The sequence below is a fragment of the Podarcis bocagei genome (assembly GCF_964188305.1).
Source record: "Podarcis bocagei genome assembly, chromosome: 2".
In the NCBI taxonomy this organism is placed as follows: Eukaryota; Metazoa; Chordata; class Lepidosauria; order Squamata; family Lacertidae; genus Podarcis; species Podarcis bocagei.
The window spans coordinates 49,306,422-49,334,155 of record NC_138126.1 but is presented as its reverse complement, the minus strand read 5'-3'; the positions used below and the strand labels follow the sequence as shown (position 1 = coordinate 49,334,155).

At 40.8% G+C, this 27,734-nt stretch overlaps 1 protein-coding gene across 10 annotated transcripts in view; it reads right to left on the bottom strand.

The window, feature by feature from the left end:
* Positions 1 to 27,734, bottom strand: part of ERC2 (ELKS/RAB6-interacting/CAST family member 2) — a 538,310-nt gene that overhangs the window by 365,830 nt on the left and 144,746 nt on the right. For all 10 annotated transcript variants that reach the window (XR_014005105.1, XR_014005106.1, XR_014005107.1 and 7 more), the window contains 3 exons: positions 26,714 to 26,788; positions 15,899 to 16,054; positions 10,637 to 10,804 (listed from right to left, as the gene is read on the bottom strand). Coding sequence is in view for 3 of the 10 variants with exons in the window: in XM_081184043.1 (XP_081040169.1) it covers positions 10,637 to 10,804; positions 15,899 to 16,054; positions 26,714 to 26,788 (399 nt within the window). In the remaining 7 variants the exon portion in view is untranslated. The remainder of the gene's footprint in view (positions 1 to 10,636; positions 10,805 to 15,898; positions 16,055 to 26,713; positions 26,789 to 27,734) is intronic.

Genomic DNA, 27,734 nt, shown 5'->3' with positions numbered 1-27,734 from the left:
ATTTGTATTGAAATGGGGTGCACATTTAACCGTGGAATCCAGCCATGACACAGACCCTTGAATTTCCCCATAGTAAATAGCCCCTTGAGAAATTTAGATTGGGAAGATGCACATTGCTTCTCTCACTCATATATTCTCAACAACAAATAAACCACATCATGAAAAAAACAATGAATTGTTTATTTCTTCCATTTACATCAAACTATTCTGCAAAATAGAAATATCAAAAGAACTATCTGCAAAAGAAATATCAACAACCTCAGAGATGCAGATGACACAACCTTGATGGCAGAAAGTGAGGAGGAATTAAAGAACCTTTTAATGAGGGTGAAAGAGGAGAGTGAAAAATATGGTCTGAAGCTCAACATCAAAAAAACGAAGATCATGGCCACTGGGCCCATCACCTCCTGGTAAATAGAAAGGGAAGAAATGGAGGCAGTGAAAGATTTTACTTTCTTGGGCTCCATGATCACTGAAGATGGTGACAGCAGTCACGAAATTAAAAGACGCCTGATTCTTGGGAGAAAAGCAATGACAAACCTAAACAGCATCTTAAAAAGCAGAGACATCACCTTGTTGACAAAGGTCTGTATAGTTAAAGCTATGGTTTTCCCAGTAGTGATATGTGGAAGTGAGAGCTGGACCATAAAGAAGGCTGATCGCCGAAGAATTGATGCTTTTGAATTATGGTGCTGGAGGAGACTCTTGAGAGTCCCATGGACTGCCAGAAGATCAAACGTATCCATTCTGAAGGAAATCAGCCCTGAGTGCTCACTGGAAGGACAGATCCTGAAGCTGAGGCTCCAATACTTGGGCCACCTCATGAGAAGAGAAGACTCCCTGGAAAAGACCCTGATGTTGGGAAAGATGGAGGGCACAAGGAGAAGGGGATGACAGAGGGCGAGATGGTTGGACAGTGTTCTGGAAGCTACAAACATGAGTTTGACCAAACAGCGGGAGGCAGTGGAAGACAGGAGTGCCTGGCGTGCTCTGGTCCATGGGGTCATGAAGAGTCGGGCACAACTAAACGACTAAACAACAAATTCCGCAAAAAATCAGATTGGTGTTTTATCTCACAAAACTCATGAAAGGTAAAGTAGACAGAGGTTGTCCATGGGTACCCAGTTTCTTTCATGACTGTACAGGAATTCCAACCTGGGTTTCTTACATTCAAAGCCAATGTTTCAGAGCCTGTTCTATGTCTACAAAACCATAAGGTCTCTAAGCTAGGTAGAAAATAAAATTAATAAAGCCCAAGGTTCCCAGGCTGCTAAATTTTGCATCCAGTATTCAATTATGTTCTTGTACGCTGCAATTGCAAAAAAATGTAAAATGCGCGTTGTCCTGCAAGTAGCTTATACTAAAGAAGAGATCCTTCCAACTAAACAGTTGTTGAGGCATGAAGATGGATAGCTTAAAGGATGGAATAGAAGTTCTCTGGTGTATGCTTACTCAAAAAAATTGCTACAGTAACAAGTTAGCTTTGACATCCGTCTTGGAAGAAGATATGTCAACTTCTGACATCCTTACTTGCTGTTCTTTTTAAAGGAAAACAATATGATCAATGTTTAAGAATTTCATCATCATTTTAACATGCTGCATTGTTTTATCATTTGTTGTTTACCTCCCTGGGTTCCTTTGGGAGGAAGGGGAAGGATATAAAATTAATTAATTAATTAATTGGTGCATATTTTGTGCACACCTTTTGGTTTGAAAACAGCATTATAAAATGTTCAGGGAGGTGAACATTTTGAAGGGCAGGGTAGCTGCTTTTCAGTCAGTTTATTGGTTCAGGAAGTGTGAATTATGTGGTGGGGAGGCATTTCATACATTCCTAGACTCACACAACTGCATAAACATTTAAATTAGCTTTCCATACCATTAGCCAGATCACACTGAAATCACCTGATAATGGTACTTCTCCTGAGGGGAAGGCCCCCGGAGTAACCACTTACTACACAATCCCACCTGACACCCATAAGAATCCAATGTAGAAGTTTCCACAACTGCATTGAACCAAGACTACAAACATGTGATTTACGGAAGCAAACCACACCTCTGTGAGGCCATCTGAGCCAGCCCTTTGTTTGCTCAAGTGACAGTTGCAAATGGTCAGACAAATTAACTGTGACTAGGATCAAAAGAAAGCACACTGAAGCTTTGTTCCAAGGCCAATTTCCTCCTAAAATAGTCAAGATGCAGTGCAGGACAGGGAACTTGTGCCTACTATGGTTGGGAAGAAGTGTGTTTCACAGGCAGTTGCAGATCCCTTAACCAGACACACAATACGAAGGCAACACTGTTTAGGAAAGTTTTTAATGTTTGATGTTTTATTGTGCTTTTAATATTCTGTTGGGAGCCTCCCAGAGTGGCTGGGGAAACCCAGCCAGATGGGTGGGGTGTAAAAATAAAATATTATTATTATTATTATTATTATTATTATTATTATTAGTCAGGGACAGAGGCACAGGGGAGACAGGAGATGGAGAGCGAATGGGAAGAATCTGAGGACAGCGGGGGGGAGAATGACAATGATCCGAGGGATTCCATGAGCCTCTCCAGCGAATCAGAGGATTCCCAGAAGGGGGCGCCGGTGGTCAGGACTAGGGGGGTCCCAGGGGGGATGCACCAGAAGCAAGGGGCCAGCGGGGACTCCCAAAGTAGCAGCTGGAGATCAGGACCAGCTTCCCCACCAGAGCGTAGCGGGGGGGGAAGGTTCCCGTGTGTTAGGGCCAGCGTCTCCTCCAGCAGGGAGAGGAGATGAGTCAGGGCTGACCACGCCTCCATCGGAGAGAGGGGGAATGGAGGGGAGGTCAGAGCCAGCTAATCTCCCCGAAGAGGAGAGATTGTAAAGTATTGCACTTGGGCAAAAAAAATGAGAGGCACAAATACAAGATGGGTGACACCTGGCTTGAGAGCAGTACATGTGAAAAGGATCTAGGAGTCTTGGTTGACCACAAACTTGACATGAGCCAACAGTGTGACGCGGCAGCTAAAAAAGCCAATGCAATTCTGGGCCTCATCAATAGGAGTATAGCATCTAGATCAAGGGAAGTAATAGTGCCACTGTATTCTGCTCTGGTCAGACCTCACCTGGAGTACTGTGTCCAGTTCTGGGCACCACAATTCAAGAAGGACACTGACAAACTGGAACGTGTCCAGAAGAGGGCAACCAAAATGGTCAAAGGCCTGGAAACGATGCCTTATGAGGAACGGTTAAGGGAGCTGGGCATGTTTAGCCTGGAGAAGAGGAGGTTAAGGGGTGATATGATAGCCATGTTCAAATATATAAAAGGATGTCACATAGAGGAGGGAGAAAGGTTGTTTTCTGCTGCTCCAGAGAAGCGGACACGGAGCAATGGATCCAAACTACAAGAAAGAAGATTCCACCTAAACATTAGGAAGAACTTCCTGACAGTAAGAGCTGTTCGACAGTGGAATTTGCTGCCAAGGAGTGTGGTGGAGTCTCCTGCTTTGGAGGTCTTTAAGCAGAGGCTTGACAACCATATGTCAGGAGTGCTCTGATGGTGTTTCCTGCTTGGCAGGGGGTTGGACTCGATGGCCCTTGTGGTCTCTTCCAACTCTATGATTCTATGATTCTATTCTATGATTCTAGGAGGAGAGCAGTGACAGGAGTAGCGTAACGGTCAGAAGGAAGGTGGAAGGCTGCGCGAGCGCGCCAAGTTCAAATGTACAGGCGCGCGGGACAGCAGAAAGCCCGGATTGGGAACCAGGTCCTAAAGCCCGCCAGAGGGAGGGGGAACAATCAGGGGAATCAGCGTCAGAAGAATCTAGGAAGGTCGAAACCCCGGCGGGCAGGAGGACCCAGCGTAAGAGAGAGCAGAGGAAGAGGTGGAGCAAGGCTAGGATCTTAAGCTGGTGTCAGCGGGGAGGGGATTCAGACGGAGCATCAACGGTCTAGGGTTTCAGACGTAGGGCTGCGCGCCACGGCTGTCAAACCGAAAATGAACTTCAATAAAGACTTCTGTATATAAAGAGAAACTGGCGTTGGTCCTTTGTGAGCTGGGACCTGAGGCAGCCCTGACAATTATTATTATTATTATTATTATTATTATTATTATTATTATTATTATTATTATTTAGACAAACTGCCACCCTGAGGGCAGTTTTGAATTTTTGGATGAGGGGTTGCTCTTTCTTGAGTCTTGTTTTTTAAAAGCTTGATGCAGAAGAAGGGAGGAGCTGGAGGAGACCTTTACAGGATGAAGTAAGAAAAAACCTTGGGATTTTATTTTGAGGGGCCTGAGGCAAAATAAGTGTTTGGGGTATCAATTAATTAACCAGGAGTATCTGGCTGGAAAAATATATTTGATCTAAGAAAAAAATGGAAGATGAAACTTCAATAAACTTTAGTAAAGAAATAATTTCCAATCAATCCTTTGAGAAAATTAATTGTGTGTGTGTAACACATTCTGTCAGTATCCTACAACCTTTCTCTTGGAGCTTAAGCAGAAAGTCATCTCTGTGTGTAAATTGCACCAGACCACCTTGAACCAAGCCCAGTAGGATATGGGCTGCTGGTGTAGATGTTTTAGCAGAGGTGTCACATGCTGTCTGCTTCCCTCAGCATCATTGCTGCTATATTCTACACCAGCTAGAGCTTCCAGACCAGCCCCAAAGGCAGTAGGAAATCAATTGCAGTAAGAAACCCAATATTCATTGTTCTAGATACTGTGGACTGCTTTTACTGTACATTGTTTTGGTTTCCCAATTGTCTCCATTTCTAAATTTTCCCATTAACATGGGGAAAATTTCCCCACTATGTACTGATTAAATAATAATAATAATAATAATAATAATAATAATAATAATAATAATAATAATAATTTATTTGTACCCCGCCCATCTGGCTGAGTTTCCCCAGCCACTCTGGTTGGCTTCCAACAAAGACAAAAAATACACTAAATTGTCACACATTAAAAACTTCCCTGAACAGGGCTGCCTTCAGATGTCTTCTGAATGTCAGGTAGTTGTTTATCTCTTTGACATCTGATGGGTGGGCATTCCACAGGGCGGGCGCCACTACCCAGAAGGCCCTCTGTCTGGTTCCCTGTAACCTTACTTCTCGCAATGAGGGAACCGCCAGAAGGCCCTCAGCGCTGGATCTCAGTGTCCGGGCTGAACAATGGGGGTGGAGACGCTCCTTCAAGTATACAGGACCGAAGCCGTTTAGGGCTTTAAAGGTCAACACCAACACTTTGAATTGTGCTTGGAAACGTACTGGGAGCCAATGCAGATCTCTCAGAACCGGTGTTATGTGGTCCCAGCGGCCACTCCCGGTCACCAGTCTAGCTGCCGCATTCTGGATTAATTGCAGTTTCCGGGTCACCTTCAAAGGTAGCCCCACGTAGAGCATGTTGCAGTAGTCCAAGCGGGAGATAACTAGAGCATGCACCACTCTGGCGAGACAGTCTGCGGACAGGTAGGGTCTCAGCCTGCGTGCCAGGTGGAGCTGGTAGACAGCTGCCCTGGATACAGAATTGACCTGCGCCTCCATGAACAGCCGTGAGTCTAAAATGACTCCCAGGCTGCACACTTGGTCGTTGGTGATTTTAAATCATCATCATCATAAATTTTATTTGTACCTTGCCCTCCCCAGCCGAAGCTAGGCTCAGAGCGGCTAACATCATACATACATTTTTAATTAAAGAAACAAATTATTAGTAGAGTAGCGGATTTTCAACTTTTCATCTTTTCATGTCTTATATTTTTCAAACTTTCTTGAAGGTTGCAAACAGGAGCAGAGTCCAACTCCCTGGTATAATTATGTTTCCATAGACCATGGCTAACTCTCATAGTTGCCTTACTGTAGCTTACCACTTAAGACAATTTATACAGTAATGTATATAGTACTCTCATAGTGCTCTCAAAGGCTACCAAGATGCAGGTCACAAGTTGAGCTGCAGTTAATTCAAAACAGTCATTATACTTCTGTTTCTAGAGGTAGGATTTCCTTATCATTAAGCCATGTCTCTCTATGGAATAAATCAGCATGCTTTGGACTTCACAGTTCATCCACCTCTCTTCCTCGTGAATTTACTGCCTTGCACCTTCCTTCTTTCAGTCACAAGCATGCCTGTAATTAACTTTCTCTCTCTCTTTCTCTCAAAAGTGACAGATGTCACACACATAGTGGGAACGGCAAGATTGCAATGACAAGAAAATAAGAGGAAGTTGTCATGACAACAGCATGACTGGTATTTGTCTCTCTAGCACAGCCTTGATATATAATAGGCAACCTACAGGTTCAATCAAAATCATTCTAGGTACATAGTTGAGTGTATATCAGACAACTCCACGAAAACCCATCATTTAAGTCTATGCTTCTGAATAATCATTTTCACTAGTAAAAGATCCTCCTTTGAGCCTCAGTATGTCACCTATAGAGGAACTGTGGGATTATGTTTCAAAATGTATGGTATTTGCTTCAGTACAAAAGCTTGTATTTTAGATGGGGGAGAGGTAACTAATTAGCAATACCAATGATCTTGGCAAAATCAGCATCACTACAAACTAAAATAAATATTGATTTAAATTATAATTAACATCATCACTTTGATACAGAGGAATATACTCAAAAGCGTATAGTGCATATGGTTGGTTTTCAGTTTGCTGCAGGGGATGTGGGTTTTATAAGCATATCATGAGGAGAGGAACAAGAGGTATAATGTCCTCATCAGCCTCCATGTCTTAGGGATGATTCACACATGCATGAATATCAAATATTCAACACTTTGCGACTTACAGTACCTTTCAGTGGAGGCATTTCACAGATTCTGTTGTATTTAAGAAATAACATCAGATGCTGTGAATGATTTATCTATAGTGTTTTTTCCATGATAGCTGTTTATCAAAGGCAAACCTGAAATCATTTATAGCCCAGTCAGGTCAGCTCAGGGCAAACCACCTTTATGAAGGTTATTTAAAACCAAAATATTCATAAATGAAAAACACAGGGAATAAAATGAAAATCTGCTGATTCAAAGATGAATTTTGCTTCCGAAAATGTATCCATTGCTTCATGTGGCAAAAGAGATGGTGCAAAATTATTTTACAGACAACAAAACAGGCTCCTTCTCTGGGATTTATGATCATTTACTAATAAAGATTCAGAAAACCGAGAAATTCCTCTAGAAACACACTAGATTCAGCCATGTACTTGGTTTATGCTGGAGTTCTACTCTCCTCTGAAATAAGCACTAGTGAATTAAGCCTAAGTGTCCTATTAACCTATTAGGCATATGGAGGCTCTCATTTCCATCTGATCCCTCAGAAAAAGGTGCCTTTAATGTATTCAGTTCTGCTGCCAAAAAGCTCTCGCACATGAACAATTACAGCTAATTTTAACCAAATTGCTTCCTGCAAGAAGTGGACATCATTAAGAAACTTTCTCCATTTCCTTTTACAAAGAAGTCTTAAAGATAGAAAATAAAGAAAGCTCTTTGTGATGCTGTCTGATAAAATCATTAGTCTCACACGACTTACTTCAAAGCATAGGATGGCAATCACCTAGCCCTCCATGGAACGCATAAAGGAGCATGCTGTGCTTCAAAGCTACATCAATTTATCAGGTCATTTAATTACTTAAGTGTGACTTAAATTGTTCAAAATGTAATGTAAGTTGCTGTGCGTAGACTACAAACTTTTGCACTAGGCTTGGTTATCATAATACCAGGATTATTATAAAAATATTATGAAATATCATCAATATAATATAATGTTGTTAACACTGCAGTAATTCTTGTTATGAGTTAAGCAACACTGTGTCTCATCCAATTGTGTTCCTTCACTCATGGAAGGTTGTTGATCCAACTGAGGGATCTTTAAATGGAATGGGAAAAGTCACAAATTCACTCTAGGGCCCCTTTGCTTCTCCACTAAAATCTGCTTGAGAGGGTTGGAAGACCTCTGGAACATCATGGCAGGTGCTGTGGGACAGAGGCCACAGGAGAAAGGGAGGATGTGCAAAAAATCACTTCCCTCCCCTTCCATTCATGGAAGCTTTTGTTGGAGCAAAGAGCCCTTTGAGAACAAAGGCATATAATAATAATAATAATAATAAATAATAATAATATTTTTTTATTTATATCCCGCCCTCCCCAGCTGAAGCCGGGCTCAGAGCAGTAACTAACAACAGTAAAATGATACAACATTCTAAAATCATTTCATTATAAAATCAGTTCAAATCAGATTAATTGCAACCATTAATTAACTGGATAAAAGTTGTTTTTAAAGAACATGTAGCTCAAAAACACAATTTTGTTTAATGTAATTGTGGAGTTCAAAGGTGTATCATCTGCCCAAACCACCAAAATACGGTGTGAATTACCACATCCAACAACAACAACAACAACAACAACAACAACAACAACAACAACAACAACAACAACAATTTATTTATTTATTTATTTATACCCAATCCAACTGGCACGGCTTCCAACAAAAGATTAAAATACATTAAAACATCAGTCATTAAAAACTTCCCTAAACAGGGCTGCCTTCAGATGTCTTCTAAACGTCAGATAGTTGTTTATTTCTTTGACATCTGGTGGGAGGGCGTTCCACAGGACCACTCTCATCTTATCATTTAACCCTTTGTATCAGGAGTTAATAGTTATACACATCCTTTCTGCTAGGCAGGATGCCAGGCCCTGACTTGAATAATGAGTTAAGATACATCCTCCTTCCCCTATTGCTCTGCAAACGATTTGCTTTCATTTCAATGCTAGTTGTTCCTCATTCTCAATAGCAACTTGATTGCTGAAAGACAGCATCCATCAGAGTATTCCCAATCTTTTGTTATGGTAGTCTGTGACCAAAATTCTACCTAATCTGCCTTCTATTTCTTGCATTCCACAAGCAACTGCTTTCATATCTTACAATAATATGAATCTTCACAAAAGGCTTCAAACTTTAAAGTCTAAAGCAGGGATGGGCTCTCCAGATGTTGAAGGACTCCCAGCTCCCATCACCCTGATCACCAGCCATGCTGGCAAGGACTGAGAAAAGTTAGAGTCTAGCGATCTCTGGAGGACCACAGGCTCCGTTTAAAGCATAGCAATTTAAATATTGCAGTCTTAAAGATAAGGCAACCTTGAAAGCTCATCTCTCTTTTGCCTTTATTATGAAGTTAAAAATAAACCTACATTTTGAACTACGGATATTATTCTCCAGTGATGGTAGATTTATAATCTCTAGATTTTATTTACTATTCCTTTATTTGAAAGAGGATGCAGTATTATACACAATAGGCAACAGAACATTCTCCTTCACCCACCTAGGAAAAACTAAAAATGGGTTAAATACTGATGAGTTCATTTTATCAGGTGGGATTATAAGGGCCAAATGAAAGGGAAGGCACGCTATTAACAGTTGTGTGTTTTTATGGCTTTAATATAGCCATGAGGAGTTTCACATTTGATTGTGGGGGCATTTTTCTTTTCAAAACTGCCTTCCCTATGTTACTTCCCTATGTTACTAATCCAGAACGCGGCAGCCAGACTGGTGACTGGGAGCGGCCTCTGAGACCATATAACACCGGTCTTGAAAGACCTACATTGGCTCCCAGGATGTTTCCGAGCAAAATTCAAAGTGCTAGTGTTGACCTTTAAAGCCTCGGTCCAGTATACCTGAAGGAGTGTCTCCACCCCCATCGTTCTACCCAGACACTGAGGTCCAGCACTGAGGGCCTTCTGGCGGTTCCCTCACTGCAAGAAGCCAAGTTACAGGGAGCCAGGCAGAGGGCCTTCTCGGTAGTGGCGCCCTCCCTGCGGAACGCCCTCCCACCAGATGTCAAAGAGAACAACTACCAGACTTTTAGAAGACATCTGGAGGCAGCCCTGTTTAGGGAAGCTTTTAATGTTTGATGTATTACAGTATTTTAATATTTTTTTGGAAGCTGCCCAGAGTGGCTGGGGAAGCCCAGCCAGATGGGCGGGGTATAAATAATAAATTATTATTATTATTACTTTTCCACCCTTGGTATGAAAACTAATGAGTTCCACCTATTCCCCCCCACACTTTGGACTGTGGACACAGAGAGCAGGACAATAAGCAAGCCCTTCACCTCACCATCATGTATTAGCTGCACTGCGATTTTTAAAAACTCAGGAGTAACTGCACATATCTCCCACATAACGTATCATTTGGCTCTAACTTGCAGAGATCTGCAGTGCTCCCTTCACACATTTTTTCCTGACAGTCAAGTGATTATTTTCTTTATACAAATGTGTATATTCGTCTGAACTGTGTGCCAAGTCAAAATGCACAACTAAGACAGCCTTATAAAAGAGATAAATGGAAGCAACTGAACAGAATACTAGCAGCAAGGGGGATTAGATTCTAAATGCATACACTTAGTTTGGGTTTCCTGCTGGAACCTTCCCATTCCAGCAAAGGGCCACCTGCTATCAAAACCAGAAGACAGTACACAAGTATTATAGGGCTGGTCTGGCATCAGCTAATAGCACAAGCTATTGTACAACTTCGTAACGAATTTTTCAAAGGTCGAGTTTTGTCCTCCGCACAGATTTGTAACCAATACATCATTCTTAATTCTGACACACTCCATTAACTAAACATTTATACTGCATTAGATGCTAATAAAATACCTTACCTCTGTCTGAAGTATGGCAGCTCTCTGTTCTTTGGCAGTAAGTGACTCTTTAAGCACTTCAATGTGTTGCTTGCAATCTGAATTCTGATTGCTAAGGGTTTCAAGCTTAGTTTGTAAGGCAAGAAGTTCTGATTCTTTCTTTGAAAGCTCCTGCTTCAACTGGTCAATCTGCAAATATACATATATATGCATTAGTAGCAGTAGTAGTAGTATTAAGCACAACAATTTAATCCAGCAGTTCCCACACCACTTTGCTTCCTGAGTTCAGATAGTAACATTTATCTACATATGCAATATAAAGTACATTTATTTCTTTCCGCATGTGATTGATATTGCTGGACAAGCTTTGGAGAGAAATGTAGGTGATTGCGAGCCACATGTGCTTGTCTAAACGTTACATCGTGTCATGAAAGCCACTTTGCCATGGATTCATCCCATAAGCACTAAGCCACTTTCTCCAATGGTGGGACTTGGTTTATCCCATAACTACAGTACAGAAGAGGAGAAAGAAAGATTTAAAACTGGAGTAGCAGCCAATAAAACCTGGATTTTGATCACAAGTTTACAATGCTTGGCCCACATGCTCCAGATTAATAAAAGTACATTTATCAGCCATAATATTGCAGAGTCACACGTTGCAAGAAAATATTTCTTGCATGTCCCACTCTGCTTTGTTTCACTTCCCCATATGATATCAATTCCTGTAGAATCAAATCCAAAAGGCATCTTACACAATTACAAATACTTGCACATGTGGAATGTTTAAAGAAGAATGCAAACTCCTCTTTCTCCATTAGAATTGTTATTCTAATTCAGGAATAGGGAACCTGTGTCCCATAATCTCTGACCTTTGGCCATGCTGGCTGGGGCTGATGGAGTCCAACAACATATGGGGGGGGGGGGCTACAGGTTTACCATCCCTGTTTTCTGGCCTCCTTTTATTATAAGAATTAGCATTTATAATATAGCAAGCGCTGAAAATTGGCTGGTATTCTATGGAGACTTTAAGCAAAATAAGGCAGGTCTAAATTACAATCTAAAAGGATTGCAAGCTAAGCAAAGGAAGAAGGAATAGCAAATTATGCATTATCTCAATGCAAATAAGAGAGGAGTTTAGAAGAAAACCCATTCAAGGACAAAATTAAAACATAAGATTCAACTTACTCAAGAGCATGTTAACTTTTTAAAGATCTTTTTGGAAGAATGGCAAACATCTTCCATGTATTTGCCATAAAACCACCAGTAAGCAGAGATATATAGCCAAAACCAAAATATCAAAATAAGGTGAGTGAAATTCCACACAGTACAATGTCAAGCTGAAGCCTGTATGCAGAACAGCATGTGTTTTATATGAGTCCCATATGGCTATCCCAGAACCAAATCTCTACTGAAAGATCTTCACAATTTTATCCATCATACAAGCAACACCCGATAAACAATCAGTCAAAGAACATGGTGTCATTTGGATTATAGATATGCTATGTATTTCTACTCACTAACAAGAAACTCCAGCTACATGATTTGCAAACAGGTAGAGAGTTTTGCCATGCACATATAGAAAAATAACTAGATCTTCTCTGGTGAACTATTTAATGGTTGAAACAAGACATAAGGCTGGACCTCTTTTTATAAAGCAACGTATCTCATATTTCTTAGGGAAAAGACTGTGTTTGGGCTGGCAAAATAAAAAATAAAATACAGTGGAGCCTCTGGTTACGAACTTAATTCGTTCCGGAGGTCTGTTCTTAACCTGAAACCGTTCTTAACCTGAGGTACCACTTTAGCTAATGGGGCCTCCCACTGCTGCCGCTGCACGATTTCTGTTCTCATCCTGGCACAAAGTTTTTAACCCGAGGTACTACTTCCAGGTTAGCGGAGTTTATAATCCTAAGTGTTTGTAACCCAAGGTGTTTATAACCCGAGGTACCTCTGTAAAATAAAATTCATCTTTTTCCAGTTCAGTGTCAGCTTGCAGACTGAAATCTGGCTACATGATGAAAGACCAATTAAAAGATGTTCTCATGCTGAATGGGCAGTCATTTTTATTAGGAGTGTGTGCCTTGACCACAATATAGCAGGATACTGCCAAAGCAGAAAAACAGGTGGTAAAGGAACACCTAGCTACTTTACTTTACTTGAATTTAAATTTCTAGGGCCTGAAGAGTTGCACCAAAGGGTACTAAAGAAGCTTGCAATCTCAGTCTATAATCTTTGGGAATTATTGGAGAACATGTGAAGTCCCTGCAGACTGGAGGCAGACAAATATCCCCATCTTCAAAAGGGGGGGGGGGGAGAAGACCCAGGTAACTACTGACCGGTGAGCTTGACACTGATACGAGGAAAGGTCCTAGAACAGAATTCAACAGTAGGTCTGTGAGAACTTACAAAAGGGTGCTATAATTACTAAGACCCAGCATGGGTTTCTCAAAAACAAGCCATGCCAAATGAATATCTCTCTCTCTCTCTCTCTCTCTCTCTCTCTCTCTCTCTTTGATAAAATTACAAGATTGGTTGATCAGGGGGATGCTTGTGTATCTTGATTTCAGTAAGGCTTTTGACAAAGTCCCCCATGATATACTTGTGAGGAAGCTGGAAAAATGTGAGCTAGATGAGGTAACTGTTAAGTGGACTGACTGACCAAACCCAGAGAGAGCTCATTAATGGTTCCTTGTCATCCTGGAGAAAAGTGACAAGTGGGGTGCCACAGGGTTCTGTCGTGGGCCCACTGTTGTTCAACGTCTTTATAAACTACTTGGATGAACAAAATGAGGGGATCAAATTTGCAGATGACACCAAACTGGGAAGGGTAGCAAATGCCAAAAAGACAATCAGGATTCAAAATGACCTTAACAGATTGAAGAACTGGGCCCAAGCCAACAAAATGAATTTCAGCAGGAACAAATGTAAGGTTCTGCACTTAGGCAGGAAGAACCAGATGCACAAATATAAGATAGGGGTCACCTGGCTTACCAGCAGTGCATGAAAAGGATTTAGGGGTCTTAGTATATCACAGGCTTAACATGAGTCAACAGTGTGATGCAGGAGCCTATTGTAGGCTGCATCAATGGAACTATAGTGTCCAGATCAAGAGAAGTAATAGTACAGCTTGGTACTGCCTTGGTCAGACCACACCTGGAATAGTGCGCCTAGTTCTGGGCACCACAATTTAACGATACTGACAAGTTGGTACATGTACAGAGGAGAGCAACCAAGATGATCAAGGGTCTGGAGATGAATCCTGTTGAAGAATGGTTGAAAGAGCTAGGTATGTTTAGCCTGGAAAAGAGGAGGCTGAGGGAAAATATGACAGCCATCTTCAAATATCTTGAGGGCTGTCACATGGAAGATGGAGCAAGCTTGTTTCCTCCTGCTCCACAGGGTAGGACTCGAACCAATGGATTCATGTTACAAGAAAGGAGATTCCAACTAAACATCAGGAATAACTTTCTGACAGTAAGAGTTGTTCAGCAGTGAAATGGGCTCCCTCGGGAGGTTGTGGACTCTCCTTCATTGGAGGTTTTTAAGCAGAGTTTGGATGGGCATCTGTCATGGATACTTTAGTTGAGATTCCTGCATTATAGGTGATTGGACTAGATGACCTTTGGGACCCCTTCCAATTCTACACTTCTATGATTCTAATGTGCTTGGAGGCTGTCTTAGAATCATAGAATCATAGAATGCCAAGCAGGAAACACCATCTCTTGATTTGGCTCAGGATCCAATTCCCAATTCAAACAAATTAAACTTCGGGCCTGTCCCATTTCCTATTACATATATATTTTTTAAAATTGTAACCTTTTTTCTTTTTGAAAGTTTTGGCTACTAGCCTAGGACCCCCTCAAGAGTGGATAAATGCCTACCAAAATAAAGGCAAAGAAATCGTGTGTGTGTGCGTGTGTTTGTGCTGAGCAACTTTAAACTTTGCTTTTTAAAGCATAGACTTCAAGAAAAATAATCAACCTTCCACAATTGTCTGCTTTTAGCAGTCATGTGTGCCTTTTTCATTTAAATTAAAATATATGTAGATACTCTTTAAATCTAATCTTGTTTCCTCCAAAGAGCATTATAACACCTAGAGTTGTTGCCTGTGAATGGGGCCTTGTTCTCCTGGTTGCCATCATTCAGGACTTATATTTATCACAGTTCCTTATCAGCAATCTCAGGTCCGACAGATGGGGTATAATAAGATCTCCTTGCTGACAGCCATATAAATATTTTTTCCACCTTGAAAGGTCCTGTGATGAATGGCAGAAGTAGTATCTTTTGCTGCAAATCTCAATTGTCAGAGGAAGGACAGGGCTGTTGACACAGGTTAAACAGACTTTCATCAGAATGTAGCATGATTATCAAAAAGTTGATCAGACGGCTGTGACAAAACAATGGCATGCTCAACCATCTGCCCTTTAAGAGCAGAGGAATCTATTGCATCCCACCCTCTCAAAATCATTGTAACTTCCGCTTTACATTTCTAAAACTCCAATCTATTTATACATGACCCCGAACATGTGGTGGCTTTCTGGAGGAGTACTGCTCTGAAGATAAAGCAAATCAAACATATTTTTCCTTAGCTCATTACCTGAATTGTGACTGCCTAATATTTCAGAGGTGACTCAGCAGACTTACCTGATGTTGACTTGTTGTCTTTATAGTCCAGTGGATTCTTAACCTGTGTAGCAGAGTTACACCTTTCTAATATTCCTACCATTGGATTCTTAACCTGTGTAGCAGAGTTACACCTTTCTAATATTCCTACCATTGGATTCTTAACCTGTGTAGAAGAGTTACACCTTTCTAATATTCCTACCATTGTCCACATCAAATGAATATATGTGCCACATGTGGAATTATGCGACATCTCAATTGTCTTCAATTCCACAGTTGCTTTTTCTGGTGCATGGTGAGATGGCAAAGAAATGATAACAGGAATGCTTGATTTTTAGTCAGGAGGACAAAAGCACTTCCTCTTTCTGCAGCAATTTAATATGTTTTGCCCAAAGAATGCCCTCAAACTAAAACAAGTTTTTCACGCTTGTGTGACATGGCTCTAACAAAGGTTGCCTATGCACACAGAATATAATATGGAAACTTCTCTCACTAAGGTAAATTACCAGTGAAAACAATATACCTCCTGAAAGTTATCGTACTTTTCAGGAAGGTTTTCTTAGTACCACCCTCTTCGGATCAAAGGTTGACAGTAAAATTACCACCACCCTCAGAAAATCTGAACTGAAATAGTGCTCTCATTTGATTAGAAGAATATACCTTGTTTTTCATGAACTTTGAGTGACTCTTGTAAACTTCTATTTGTTTGATTTCTTCTTCTCGATCTTCTGTGTTCAGAACTCCATTAGTCTTCAACATCTGTATTTCATCTTCAAGGTCTCTGATATTACGTTCTAGTGAAGCTATTTTTGTGTCCTAATTTTGAAAGAAAAAAAGTGTTGGTATGCAATATTTGAAAGTATAAAGTGTGATACAAGAGCAACAGAGGAAAAAGAACAGTGCTGGCACAAGGAGCTGGGACAGCTTTTGGTCTAAATTTTACTGGAACATGCCCACATATAATTGTATAACCAAAAAAATAAAAATTAAAAATGTGGACCCCCCACCCTTGTTTTCTAAACAAGGATACTGCTTCTTTGCATTCAGGCAACTCATAAAAGAAGGTGCTCTGATCTGAAACACATTGTAGGCAAAAGCTTGCCTTGATTCTAAAGCCAAGAAACCACACAGGGTGAAACTGCATAAATCATCAGCAAAGCAAGGATATAAGTGTGTATTTTATCTTTCTATTGTAGGTCTAGCCTCTAGAGCCCTCACAAGCTGCCCATTTTGCCAGCTTCATGATCCCAGTTAAAATAACATTGCCCGAGGTGTTTAAGAAGGAAACAGTTTATTTAAATATGGGATGGATGGAAGAAGGAGCAGGAAAATCCTGTTGGGTGTTTTTGTGTTAGGTGTGGGTGGGTGGGTGTATTTGCTGTGCCAGCCGGTGCAGCAGAGAGGTCCAGATCAAGCCCATTGTCATCAGATCCTTGGCACATCTACCTCCATTCCCTCTCACCTCCAAAACAACCTGTTTCAGGGGTATATTCTGGCTACCACCAGCAGGGATACTGCCAGAAGTAGCATCTGTCCACCTGCAATTTAGGCAGGCATAGTAGCAATGGAGCCTCCTAGCAGCAGAGCTTAGCACAGCTGGGCAGAACTAGGCAGTGGGACACCTCCCTCTCAGCTGAAAGCCTTCCAGCATGGCTGATCAGGATTGCCCAGTGAATTAACAGACCAGGGGGGAAAATAGAATAGAACCAGGTCAAATGGAAGACACCACTCTGCCACACTTATTTCATTGGTTCCTAATATGGAGAACCATCTCAGCGCCTCTTGGCATACCTAGTCCATTATTGGGGTATTTTAAAAATCCTGCAACTCAGGATATAGAGTCCTTTTCCCCCCTTACTTGAACTTTGCCTTATCATAATCTGGCCTCTGCTTTCCTCAGCTTTGCTTTATTGGAACCTGAACCCTGCTTTACGGTTCCTTAATGGAATTGTGCCTTGTTTGACACTGCCTTTCCAGAGCCTGAACTTAGACTAACTTGATTTTGCCTTGGATCCCTTGCTCATGCTTAGTAAACCTCTGCCTGCTCAATCTAGAACTGCATCTGGCTGAAACCACTCCCTGGAACAGAATACTCAGCAAATCAAGAGAAGAGACATTTCCTTCCAGCGGTGACTGGAAAGAATCTGCTGGCTGTTTCCCAGGATACCTATCCCAGACTAAGAGTCCGAAGGCTGTGCACTTTCTTGTGATGGAGGCTTGTCAGCAGGGTGGTGGCAGTGCTAAAGGGTTGAAACCATAACCCTGTGCACCTCACAGGGTAGGTGCACATCACTAACTCTGCAACAAGGGTATCCCAGAAAGGGGATGGCTGGAACCCTGAACAGGAGCAACATTCATTGTAGGACCAAACTTGTAGCACTTACATGTAAACTCAGAACCCAAAGAGGTCCTGAAAAAGTCCCCAAATGGGCCCAGTAAATAGTTTCTGACATCCTTGTTGAGAACCAAAATGGAGAGAGAATTCAAAGAGCTACTGCTTTTTGTACAAAAAGCAAACCTTCAAACATGAGGTCTTAAAAATTCAGTCTATGAACCTTAACAGCAGCTGATACGATAGCAACATTAAAGGCACTTATTGAAACTACGATCGCTTCCAACATCAGGCACAACTAACCACTTGAAAACTTAAAGGAAGGGAATGACGAAATCACAGCACTCTGCATCTTTACGTCTTCTGTTTTCTGGAAAATACATGCATTGTAAAGTTCCACATTTTTAAATTCCCCCTAACAAATAAAAATAGTTCTGAGGAAAATATAATGAAGGGTAGCATTAAAAAAACTTAAAAATATAAAACTATTATGTTCTATAAATGATGTATCAATATTCATTTACTAGTAGTAAGGTATTTCTGATGTTCTATCCCATCATCAGGAAGCAAAGAAAGAGTCAAAGTTACACGTAAAGCACTGAAACACTATTATACATATCTGCAAATGGCTATTCCAGTTTGGCACAACTCAAAACCACAACACAGATCCCACAAAGCCAATGCACAACTGTTACACACAAAAGCAGTGGTGAAGAATAATCTAAATTGCCCAGTCAGATTATTATTTTTATCATTGTTATTAATGTTTAGGTTTTCGGTATTTGTACCTCACCTTTCTAACAAGGCAACTAAGCATTCATAAGCAGTAATTTAATTTAATTCAAAGAACAGTGATTCTATTTTCATGAAATGCCAGTGAATACATTTCTCAGAATTATCCATAAATGCTTTCCATGAGCAATTCTGTAAGTAATTGTGAGTAGATTGCTCACAAAACATGTCTAATGAGCATGAAGTACATTATGTAATAAAAATTTAGGAAGCAATCTTGAGACAATTAACTCAAAGAGGAATTCCCGCAGAACAAAAAGAACTTGCAAAGAGTGAATGGTTTTAAGATGGCAGCCTAACCGCTAGATCTTCCAGCCATTTTCTTTCTGGAAAATAAGCATGTATAAGAATCTTTAAGAAGCAAAAGGGATTTACAGTACTACAAAACTTCGCTGTAGAGCAAATCTTGTCTTCTCCCAAGCTGCTAAAATTTGCAAAAAGATTAAAAAAGTTCAGAGGAAACAAGACTAAGCAGACTAGGTTTAGGAAGAAATACCCTGTCAAAAGTGCACTTCGGTAATAAGATAAAAAGGTAAAGGACCCCTGATAGTTAAGTCCAGTCGCGAACAACTCTGGGGTTGCGGCGCTCATCTCGCTTTACTGGCCAAGGGAGCCGACGTTTGTCCGCAGACAGTTTTCTGGGTGGCCAGCATTACTAAGCCGCTTCTGGTGAAACCAGAACAGCGCACGGAAACATCATTTACCTTCCTGCTGGAGTGGTACCTATTTATCTACTTGCACTTTGATGTGCTTTTGAACTGCTAGCAATGGGAGCTCACCCCGTCGCAGGAATTGGAACCGCCGACCTTCCGATCGGCAAGCTCTAGGCTCAGTGGTTTAGACCACAGCGCCACCTGAGTCCCAGGTAATAAGATAGGAAAAGCATAAAGAGTCATTCACAAAAAAGAGCAATCAAAGGAGAATCTCATGCAAAGTACTGTATACTGTGATTCTGTCCTTGTGTTCATACTGGTCTTGAAAAGATCTAGATCTAACTTTAGAACTAGAGAAAGGGCAGCCCCGTGCAAAGTGAACACTACACACTACACACTAAGCTTTGCAGCAGCAGTGCTTTAACATACCTGATATATCACAGCTGGATCAATACATATAGACGGCTGTCTCTGCAAGAACCAAGGTAAACCACAAATTCATTCAGTTAAGAACTCTCGATGCACCCACTTCCTCTTTTGCACATGTAACACAGTTGTCACCATATATGTCAGTTTTCCCAAATTCTGTATACTTTAATTATAGAAATTCTCTAGTAGCCATTCCAATGGATTCCCCCTTGAAATAAACAGAAATAAGTTCTTGCAAATCTTCCACACACATAGACGATAGTTTGATTTCTTATGTCCATCGTTTCTGAGTTCCCTGAATGTAGTCCTTGTGTATATTATAGGGGCTTTACCAATGCCTTTTCATTGAGAAAACCTAATAGCTACAATGCCAAAATACGGGGTCCCATATATTGGAGAATATGTCTAATTTTAAAGAAAGCCCCAGAAGCAGGTATCTACTCCTCCTCATAATTGCCACCAAAGATTACAACCCAAAGATATAATTTCAGTAGTTGCAAGGGCTTGCGCTCTTGCACCAGGATTTTTCAAGGTTTTTCCTCCAAGATCAGCATCTCTCTTCTGAGACTATTTCTGAAGTTCTCATGAGTTTTGAATGGTAGTAGAAGGTCTGCTTCCATAAAGGTGGTTTGAAGCCCTACTGCACATACAGAGCTTTCCCACATATGCCTTTGGATTGGGAACAATGTGAATAACATTAACTCCTTATCCAAGCATTCTATTTTTAGAGGAAACTATTAAAAAAGGAAGGAAATTATTCCATACAGAAGAGTTTCCATGTCCCTGAAGGTTTGAAGTCTCTCAGAAGAAGAGAGGGCCAGAGGACATCTGCAGGATTATCCTTTGAAAGTTGTACTTCTCTGATTTTTTTAATCAGAGTACATTACTACCATATTTTTTGCTCTATAAGACTCACTTTTTCCTTCCTAAAAAGTAAGGGGAAATGTGTGCGCGTCTTATGGAGTGAATGCAGGCTGTGCAGCTATCCCAGAAGCCAGAACAGCAAGAGGGATTGCTGCTTTCACTGCGCAGCGATCCATCTTGCTGTTCTGGCTTCTGAGATTCAGAATATTTTTTTTCTTGTTTTCCTCCTCCAAGAACTAGGTGCATCTTGTGGTCTGGTGCGTCTTATAGAGCGAAAAATTAGAGAGCATTAGATTATGTGGGCATTAAATTATTAGAGGGCATTAAATTATCTGGGCATTAAATTATTAGAGGGCATTAAATTATTAGAGGGTCTTAAATTATATGCATTAAAAGCACATATAAAAATGATACACAAAAATGCATTACTTTAGGAGAAATTGGTTGCAAAAATGTTTGTATTAGTCAAAACTGCAGGCAAAAATGTGTTTAGTAAGAAAAAATGCATTAAAATGCACACAAATTTTCATGTGTTGGGTTTTTTTAAAGAAAAAGTCCCCCAAAGTGCTGCGGAAATGTGGAAAAATGAATTTAAGATTGGAAAAAATGAGAAAATGAAATTGACAGGTTCATCCATCCGTACCCAAGAGCAAGGCAAAATCACAAGGAAGGAAAGCTGAGGTCATTTGGGAGATCAGTTCTCAAAACGTATGCCACCCAGATAAGGAAGATCTGGAGACAGGAGAATATTGCAAGACTGTTCGGAATGGGAAAGGCTTCCAGGGTCAATAAGAAGAATGGAAGAAGTATTGTTGAAGATTCACTTCTATGCACAAAGTCTGCTAACAGGAAGGGGGAGATATACAGACAGTGCCTGGTACAACTGAAAGTGGCTGGAATAAGGCAAAGAACCACTCCAACTACTTGAGACCAAAAAGATGCAATGCGTCAAGGAACAGAGTCCACTTCCTCAGAGATTAGCATGGTCTGGAGGGGGAGAGAGTGGGGATGGGCAAGAAGGTAATGTAAGCGGTAAGAAGGTAAAGAGGAAGCTGCTGCTGGAATTGAACACAGCCTGGATCCATTTGCCACCTTCTCTAAGCAGTATAGGGCAGGCACAATAACTGCTCAGTACTTCTATCACTGCTCATGCTCAGTCCAACCTGCTCTCCAGGAAGGAAGTGAGGAGGAAAGGGAGCACCATCATTCACCATCTTGCTAACCAGCTATCTCAGTGGCAAGGAAGCAGGTGGTGGTGACGATGCAAAGAAGGAGAAACAGCAAGTAGGCAACAGCAAGCAGAATGTGGACCAACTAAGGGAAGAGGAGTCTGCCCTTCTTCCCAAGGAACTCCCCAAACCTGGAACTAATACTATAGTCCTGTCCAGAATGCATGTGGTCCATTTGGTATTCAGGGGGGACGGGACCATTTTCCTACTTTTAAATAAAGCATTTCTAAAGCAATGTTCTGCCCAGATAGGGGACCTGGTATTGCAAGGGTTTATTCTCTTCCCACTTTGCAAGTTTGATAATGTGGACAACAAAATTACAAAATCATGTAAAAGCAGCACATACATGATTCCAGATTCTTTATCCCATACATACAATAAAACAATGTGTTATTTTTAGGGAAACTTATGGTTTTTTTTCTTTGGAATATTCCTTTTATGTCATCTTTAGGTAGTTCAGTATGCATGTGCATTATGAACTGCTTTTGAAATAAAAATATTCAATTCAAGTAAATCAACAACAAAACAAAACCTCATGCTAAGACACTGTTTTCTAATATGAATTACTGCAAAGTTACTTGTGGACACTTTTAGGCAAAAACAAAAACAAAAAAACCCCAGAAACTGAAATCAATCAGGCATCTTTTTAAAAAAAGGATTTATAATTCTATTTTCTTTACAATTCTTATTTTATTAGACAAAAAAGAAGAATCCAAGCTAATAATCATGCCTGCAAGAATTATTTTTCCTTCAGGGAAAATATGCAAAAGGCAATCACTCAGTACTGAAAGTAACAATAACGCTTAAATACATTCTTCCTTTTAGGATGGCTGCTGTGCCTAACCATCACTAATGTCTTTCAGACAGCTAGATTTCTCAATACAGTACAGTGGTACCTCTACTTACACTCACTTCCGGTTACGTATCCTTCAGGATACATGCGCGGCAAATCTGGAAGTATTTTTCTGGGTTTTGCTGCACGCGCATGTGCAAAAGCACTCTATGCACTGCGCGCATACACAGAAGCACCAAACCACGCCATGCACATGCACGCACCTCTGGATACGCACACCTAGGGAACTGACTGGAGCTCCAGAACAGATCCCATGCGCAACCAGAGGTACCACTGTATATCAACAAATTGACTTAATTTATATAGATATCTATCAGTCTCACAAACTTTGCTGACGTATTATTTCCATTTAAAAAAAACCGGCAGAACATTATTTAGTGTAACATAATGATATAGAAAACCTGAACAAATTGTTTCGAAGAACCAAAAGTTAGTATTTTTCAGAAGGCATTTAAGTGATGCGTTTCCCCCAAAGCACCATTGCCTGACTTTCTTTATAGTAAAACAAGGCTTTACTTCTTCTTTGTAGACACTCTGAACTTATAAATCAAACATGGAAAAAAACAAAACCTAGTTGTTGGCTGGATGCCTGCCTCCCAACAGCTCCTTTGCCTGAGCTGCTGTGATGTCATGAAATGTTCATAAACATTCTAAGTAGTCAAGAAAAACCATCTATAGAAGAATGTTTGGAAACAATGGCAGCTCTGTGAGGAAAACGAAAGGCTAAGACAAACCATTACATAGAGCTTAAGGGATGGAAGATTTCTGGCTGTTGCAGCAGATGAGGAGGGTTGACTGCAGGGAAACTGAGTGATATAACGGTCTGGTAGGTTAGGAAGCTAAGGGATAGGTATCTTGGAGGCAGCATGGCTAAAGGAAGGGGGCAAAGTAGGAAGTCCCCTGAGAAACAAACTGCTGGAGGAAAAACAGATGGATAACCCACAAGTCTGATGAAAAGAAGGTTGGGGACAATGAACAAGGCAAGGGTACCTTACAATGACAGGGTAAGGTGTGTGATCATTGAAGAAAGGTAAAGGTAAAGGTGGGCCAGGAAAAATATGTATGGGCTTCCAAACAAAACATGAGGTGGGTTCACTTGTGGTATCTATCCCAGCAGTGCCCTACAGACTCCCCCCAGCCCCATGGCCAATTGCTTTGGAACGTCAGCATTTTTGGCATACCTAGAAACCTTGCAGCCACCCAGGATAACTTATCTGGACCCATACTTTCAGCTCAGGACACCATCATACCAGTTTACCACAGAAGCAGTGTTAAACTAGCCACTACAAGGACATGGCAAGTTCCGGCATGTGGGAGGGGGTTAATGGAGATCTTGGTAAGGAGACAGGACTCAGGAGGTGGGGAAAAAAATATTATGGGAAAAGTCTGACAATTAGATTTTTAAAAAATTAAATTGAGAAAGTTTAAGTAAAAAATAAATAAATACATGATATAAAACCTTCATGTATACCTAAGAGCCCTGTTGATAGTATATATATATAATATCTATATATTATGTATCACTGTCCATAAAGTATTATCTTTGTACAGTACTGTGTAAAAAAGGGGGGGGGGATATCAGGAACAAAACCAATGAGTTTTGGTCTGTTAAACAAGCCTGATTCATAACTAGTTTTCAAAGTTGGCTTGCACTGAAGCTGACCAAAGTTTATTTTACACTACACCCCCCTGGTTTGTATAACACAACAGGTAGGATTCTACTAAGTTGTTACGTGCATGGAATGAGGTCCACTCATACAATGGGACTTCCAACCCCTCCCCCGTGCCCCCTAAATCTGCTCTGGAAGGTGGGGAGGAAACCCAGAATGGGTCTAGCACATGAGTAGGCAACCTAAGGCCCAGGGGCCTGATCTGGCCAACGGATGGTCCGGGAATCAGTGTATTTTTACATGAGTAGAATGTGTCCTTTTATTTAAAATGCATCTCTGGGTTATTTGTGGGGCATAGGAATTCGTTCATTCTCCTCCCCCCAAAAAATATAGTCTGGCCCCCCACAATGTCTGATGGTCAGTGGACTGGCCCCCTGCTGACCCCTGGTCTAGCAGGTACACAAGGGAAAGTTCAGTTGTGGGTGCGGACCTTGTTCCCCACATGCATGCATACACCATTTATCGCTACGCTGGAATTCCACCCAATAAGCTGATATTCTATGAAGCTGAAACTAAACACTTGGGTGTGTTCTTTTCCTACCCACATGGGAGGGGTTGAAAGAAGAAAGGCCACATCCTTTGGAGTCTGGTAAAGGAGCCCACGGGACAAGTTAAGTGTTGCCCCAGCTGCAACAGCCCAAAGAGCTCCAGGCGAGCAACTTACTTTGACAAAAGCTAGATAGAGATAGACTGAGGCCTCTTAAGCTTCTGCCTCCAGCATACCTTTCCTAGGCTCAAAGCGCCAACTCTCTGGCCTGCAGACCAGCAAGATAGGTTGAGAGGCACTTGGCCCCTCAGGCCCAGCAGAAGGGTCCTAGCTCTGGTTCTATAGGCCCTAGTGCTGCAGGATCTATCTAATTCAGGGGGCTCTTGCCCACAAGGCCCTTTTCACTACCACAATGACTGGTTCCTGGGCCAATGATATTGCAGCATGTGACTTTTTCCTCTAATGAGCTTGAGGCAGCACACATTATTCTATCTCTCTTCCCTTTAGCTTCAGAACTATTCTCGGAAATATCTTGCTTGCATTATCCAGTCAGATGGGCGGGATATAAATAGTATTATTAGTATTATTATGTTATATCTCTTTTTTTAAGGCTATAAATAAATGTGTAGATTAGACAAAATAAAAAAATTCCTTCCTGTAGCACCTTAAAGACCAACTAAGTTAGTTCTTGGAATAAGCTTTCGTGTGCATGCACACTTCTTCAGATACACTGGATACCAGTGTATTCTTCAGATACCAGTGTATCTGAAGAAGTGTGCATGCACACGAAAGCTTATACCAAGAACTAACTTAGTTGGTCTTTAAGGTGCTACAGGAAGGAATTTTTTTTTTATTTTTATTTTTTTGACTATGGCAGACCAACACGGCTACCCATCTGTGTAGATTAGACTGAGAGATGGTAATTGACTCAAGTCACTTGGTAAGCTTTCAATCATTGAATAGAGGGATTTACATGGGACTGAGCAAACTGGAAAGAATTCTGCCAGATATTCCGTTGCCAAAAAATTTCCAGAAAGTAGAATATTTGCGGTTTGTCAAATGCATAGTGTTCACTGGAGCCCATGACTTTGATGAGTCTAACCCTGAGGCACAAACATTTTAGTGTTTCATGTCATTGAGACTTACCCCTTGCCTCAAAATGGTAACTGGTTGAAAGTGGGTGCAAATTTAAAAACTCAAAAGAGTGAGAGCTAGAGTGATCAAATGAACAGTGAAATGGTGCAAATCACTATATTAATAGTGAACGTGACTCTATACCAATACGTGAAATAGTGACCTACCTCACTGAAGTACTATGTGAATAAATGAAGTAAGGAAAGGATCTAAATGCATTCTGCTTATAGTGCGGGGGGGGGGGAGAGATGCATACTGCAAATAGCTGCCTAAATCTAATCAATACAGTTTTGATTTGATCATATCTTAATGTTGCTATAATTACTATATCTTTACTGTACCTGCATCTATATATTTTCCCGTATGTAAGGAGTACAAGTAAGGAGTACAATGTCCCAAATATTTATATTTGTTAAAAATGTGCATGATCTGTAACACAGATAAACATACCTTGATACAATTTTACTTCATAGTATGCCTACTGTCCAAAGGAGTCTCCTTCTGAATTAAGAATGGTGGCAACAGGTGTGAAGAATGATTATGGTGCAGAATGGAGAATAATAAGTCTGCTTTGACAAAACATGAAACTTCTAAAGTGTTATTATTCTGCTCAGAAAAGCCACTTCTGTTTCCCGGTCCCTAAAACCTGCAAACTCAGATTGTTTGGTCTCTTGCTACAAATGTCAGCAGGCAAGTTGCTTGAGAAAACAGCTGTGCTGGCTGAGAGAAAAGAGTGCAATATTTTTTATTTGTCAGGAAAATACAGCACAATGAAAAATGATATCCTTTCGGGAGACAATGAATATTATCATATTTTGCCCAAAGTGGTAGCATCCCACACGAAGTATGGGATGTTTAACAGATACGGCATGCATTTGGGAACAAAATGTGGGTGGCAATGTGACACAGTCATGCTGTGCAAACCCATGTCTATAATAAAAGCTAGGAATCCTTTTATGCTTCAGCCAACAGGCATTAATGGTGGTTATCGCATTAAGCTGAAGTGTGCCGACAAGCATTAAAAGTCCATACCTTCATTTCTATGACGGTCTGAAGAGCTTTCGTCTTCGCTGGCTCAGGCTGAAGCTGGGTTCTTCTGTGCAGTTCCTGTGGAGGGACACGATAGAAGTAAGCTTGACGACTCATCTTCCCATCATTTATTTTGTCACTGATGCAGATCTTCGGCAGCTCACAGCAAAATCCAAAGTTCAGACATGCACAAGCCCAAATGCTACAGGTGCACCACTGCCTATAAATCCCTCTAGCATCTCTGCAGCCTCTATCTTATATTACAGGCAAGGCTGCCAGCACATGCGCTATTTCTGAAACCTTTATCAATAATTAATGTCAACGGTGACAAAGGCAGCATGTTGCATTTGGACCGAGAGAGATTACAACACGGCTGCCTCTCTGTCCAGGCATCAAGTAAGTAATTCAATTATGTTGAACACTGTATGGCTAATTCAAAAAAACGGTAGGGGGTGGAAATGTCACATAAAATCTTCTGCCGAACTTCACCACTCAAAGAGTTTTTCTACTGATATTTGAAACAAGCAATTTACAGACATTACATTCAAATTTGACATTTTCAGAATAGTAATTATCTAGTGAATCGATGCAGCTCTAAAGTAGCTTTATTATGTTGGCTCGTCTTTTCTTTCATGATACGATATTTTTGGAACTTGCACTTCAATCCATAAAGATATTTGCTTGCAAGTTAACCCCACTAATTTCAGCAAGACCTACTTCCAAATTAACATGTTTAAGGATCCCAATGTTTACCTATAGCAAATACATTAAGCAGGATGTTTTCACTGCACAAGGGTGTGTAATTAGAAAAGTGATGTAAAGCATAACCCACTGTGACGTTTCCGTGTGCAAGCTACAATGAAATGTTGAGAATGACACAAGAACACTATACACATAGCTTTTTACTATTTCAAATTAAAGGGAAGTTTAGATAATTTAAATCTGACATTTATTTAAAATAAAAGATTCACACCCATGCAGCCCCTCCCCCCAAAAAACCCTTCAATTTTTGTGTGTGTTGCTA